Source organism: Sinocyclocheilus grahami, unplaced genomic scaffold (genome assembly GCF_001515645.1).
Source record: "Sinocyclocheilus grahami isolate Dianchi unplaced genomic scaffold, SAMN03320097.WGS_v1.1 scaffold313.1, whole genome shotgun sequence".
Lineage (NCBI taxonomy): Eukaryota > Metazoa > Chordata > Actinopteri > Cypriniformes > Cyprinidae > Sinocyclocheilus > Sinocyclocheilus grahami.
The window spans coordinates 1,433,333-1,434,458 of record NW_015505492.1 but is presented as its reverse complement, the minus strand read 5'-3'; the positions used below and the strand labels follow the sequence as shown (position 1 = coordinate 1,434,458).

The following is a 1,126-nucleotide window of genomic DNA, read 5'->3' as shown; positions in this document are numbered from 1 at the left end:
ACGTATGTTTAAAGGTCGATAAAGCTGAATGTGAACAACAAAAAAATTCTATAAATAATATGTTAAAAATCATCACCATACATAACCTGTTCATTAACGAAAGACCAAAGTTGTCTGATACCTTGTCTACATGATTTGCGACCAACATCATTCTTTCTTCAATCTTCTTAAAACTTCCAAACTTGTTGTACTGAAGGAAAATATGTAGATATCTTTTAACAATATAAACATAACACATCAGTGCTCAAAATATTTTTTCCCATTAAACCAAATTCATACCTCTGTATGATCAACAACCAAAACCATCTCAACAATCCGCTGTCCTCCTCTGGGGGCTTTGTTTATCTGAAGAGCAGTTGAAATAAAGTTATTGTCATAAAACTGATCATGGTAAACACATTATAAATAAGATGTTGAGGTACAAATTAAACATGCTGCTTAATTATGATATAAGGAGCAAGTACAGGATTTATTTTCTATGTTGGAAACCAACATTAAATAATATATGGTTAAATATATGATGCTAAATATATTTCTCATATAATAAGCTTACATTTCACAATAGATCATTACTTGCTTGAATACATGCCATTAATTAACTGCATAATTCTGCCATATGGACATTACTTTGATAACAAATCACTCTTCATTGTAATGTAGAAACATTAATCTCATGTAAAGCTGTATTGAAACAATATGCATCACAAAAAGCACTATATGAAATGAACTGAATCATTAGAATAGCATTACCATATTTTTGCCTTTATACAGCCCACTAGACTTTGGACCAAGGTTATAGACTGTGTCATTAATGTATCCAAAGGCCCCTTGCTTGGTCCTTAAATGCTCTTGCTTATAAATTGCATGGTCACCATCCAAAGACTCTTCTAGGGGCTCAATCAAGTAAACTTGATTTTTGACCCTCAGAAACCCTCTATGAACAAGATACAATATTTTAGAGAGGGAGAAATGTAGGAAATATTTGTTGATATTAACTGTACGCACTTAGAAGTCATTTAGTTCACACTATCTAAAGCAACTTATTACAGGCACAGTCCAAGAAATGCAACTCTGAAATATATTTTTTACTGTACACAAAGTGGACTCAGGGTATATTTAACATATT

At 31.7% G+C, this 1,126-nt stretch overlaps 1 protein-coding gene across 1 annotated transcript in view; it reads right to left on the bottom strand.

The window, feature by feature from the left end:
* LOC107601791 (zinc metalloproteinase-disintegrin-like atrolysin-A) overlaps nucleotides 1-1,016 on the bottom strand; it is an 8,549-nt gene extending 7,533 nt beyond the window's left edge. The window contains exons 1-4 of the mRNA XM_016294085.1: nucleotides 1,006-1,016; nucleotides 751-934; nucleotides 280-345; nucleotides 122-190 (exon numbers count right to left, since the gene is read on the bottom strand). Coding sequence (XP_016149571.1) covers nucleotides 122-190; nucleotides 280-345; nucleotides 751-934; nucleotides 1,006-1,016 — 330 coding nt within the window. The remainder of the gene's footprint in view (nucleotides 1-121; nucleotides 191-279; nucleotides 346-750; nucleotides 935-1,005) is intronic.
* Nucleotides 1,017-1,126: the final 110 nt, after the last annotated feature.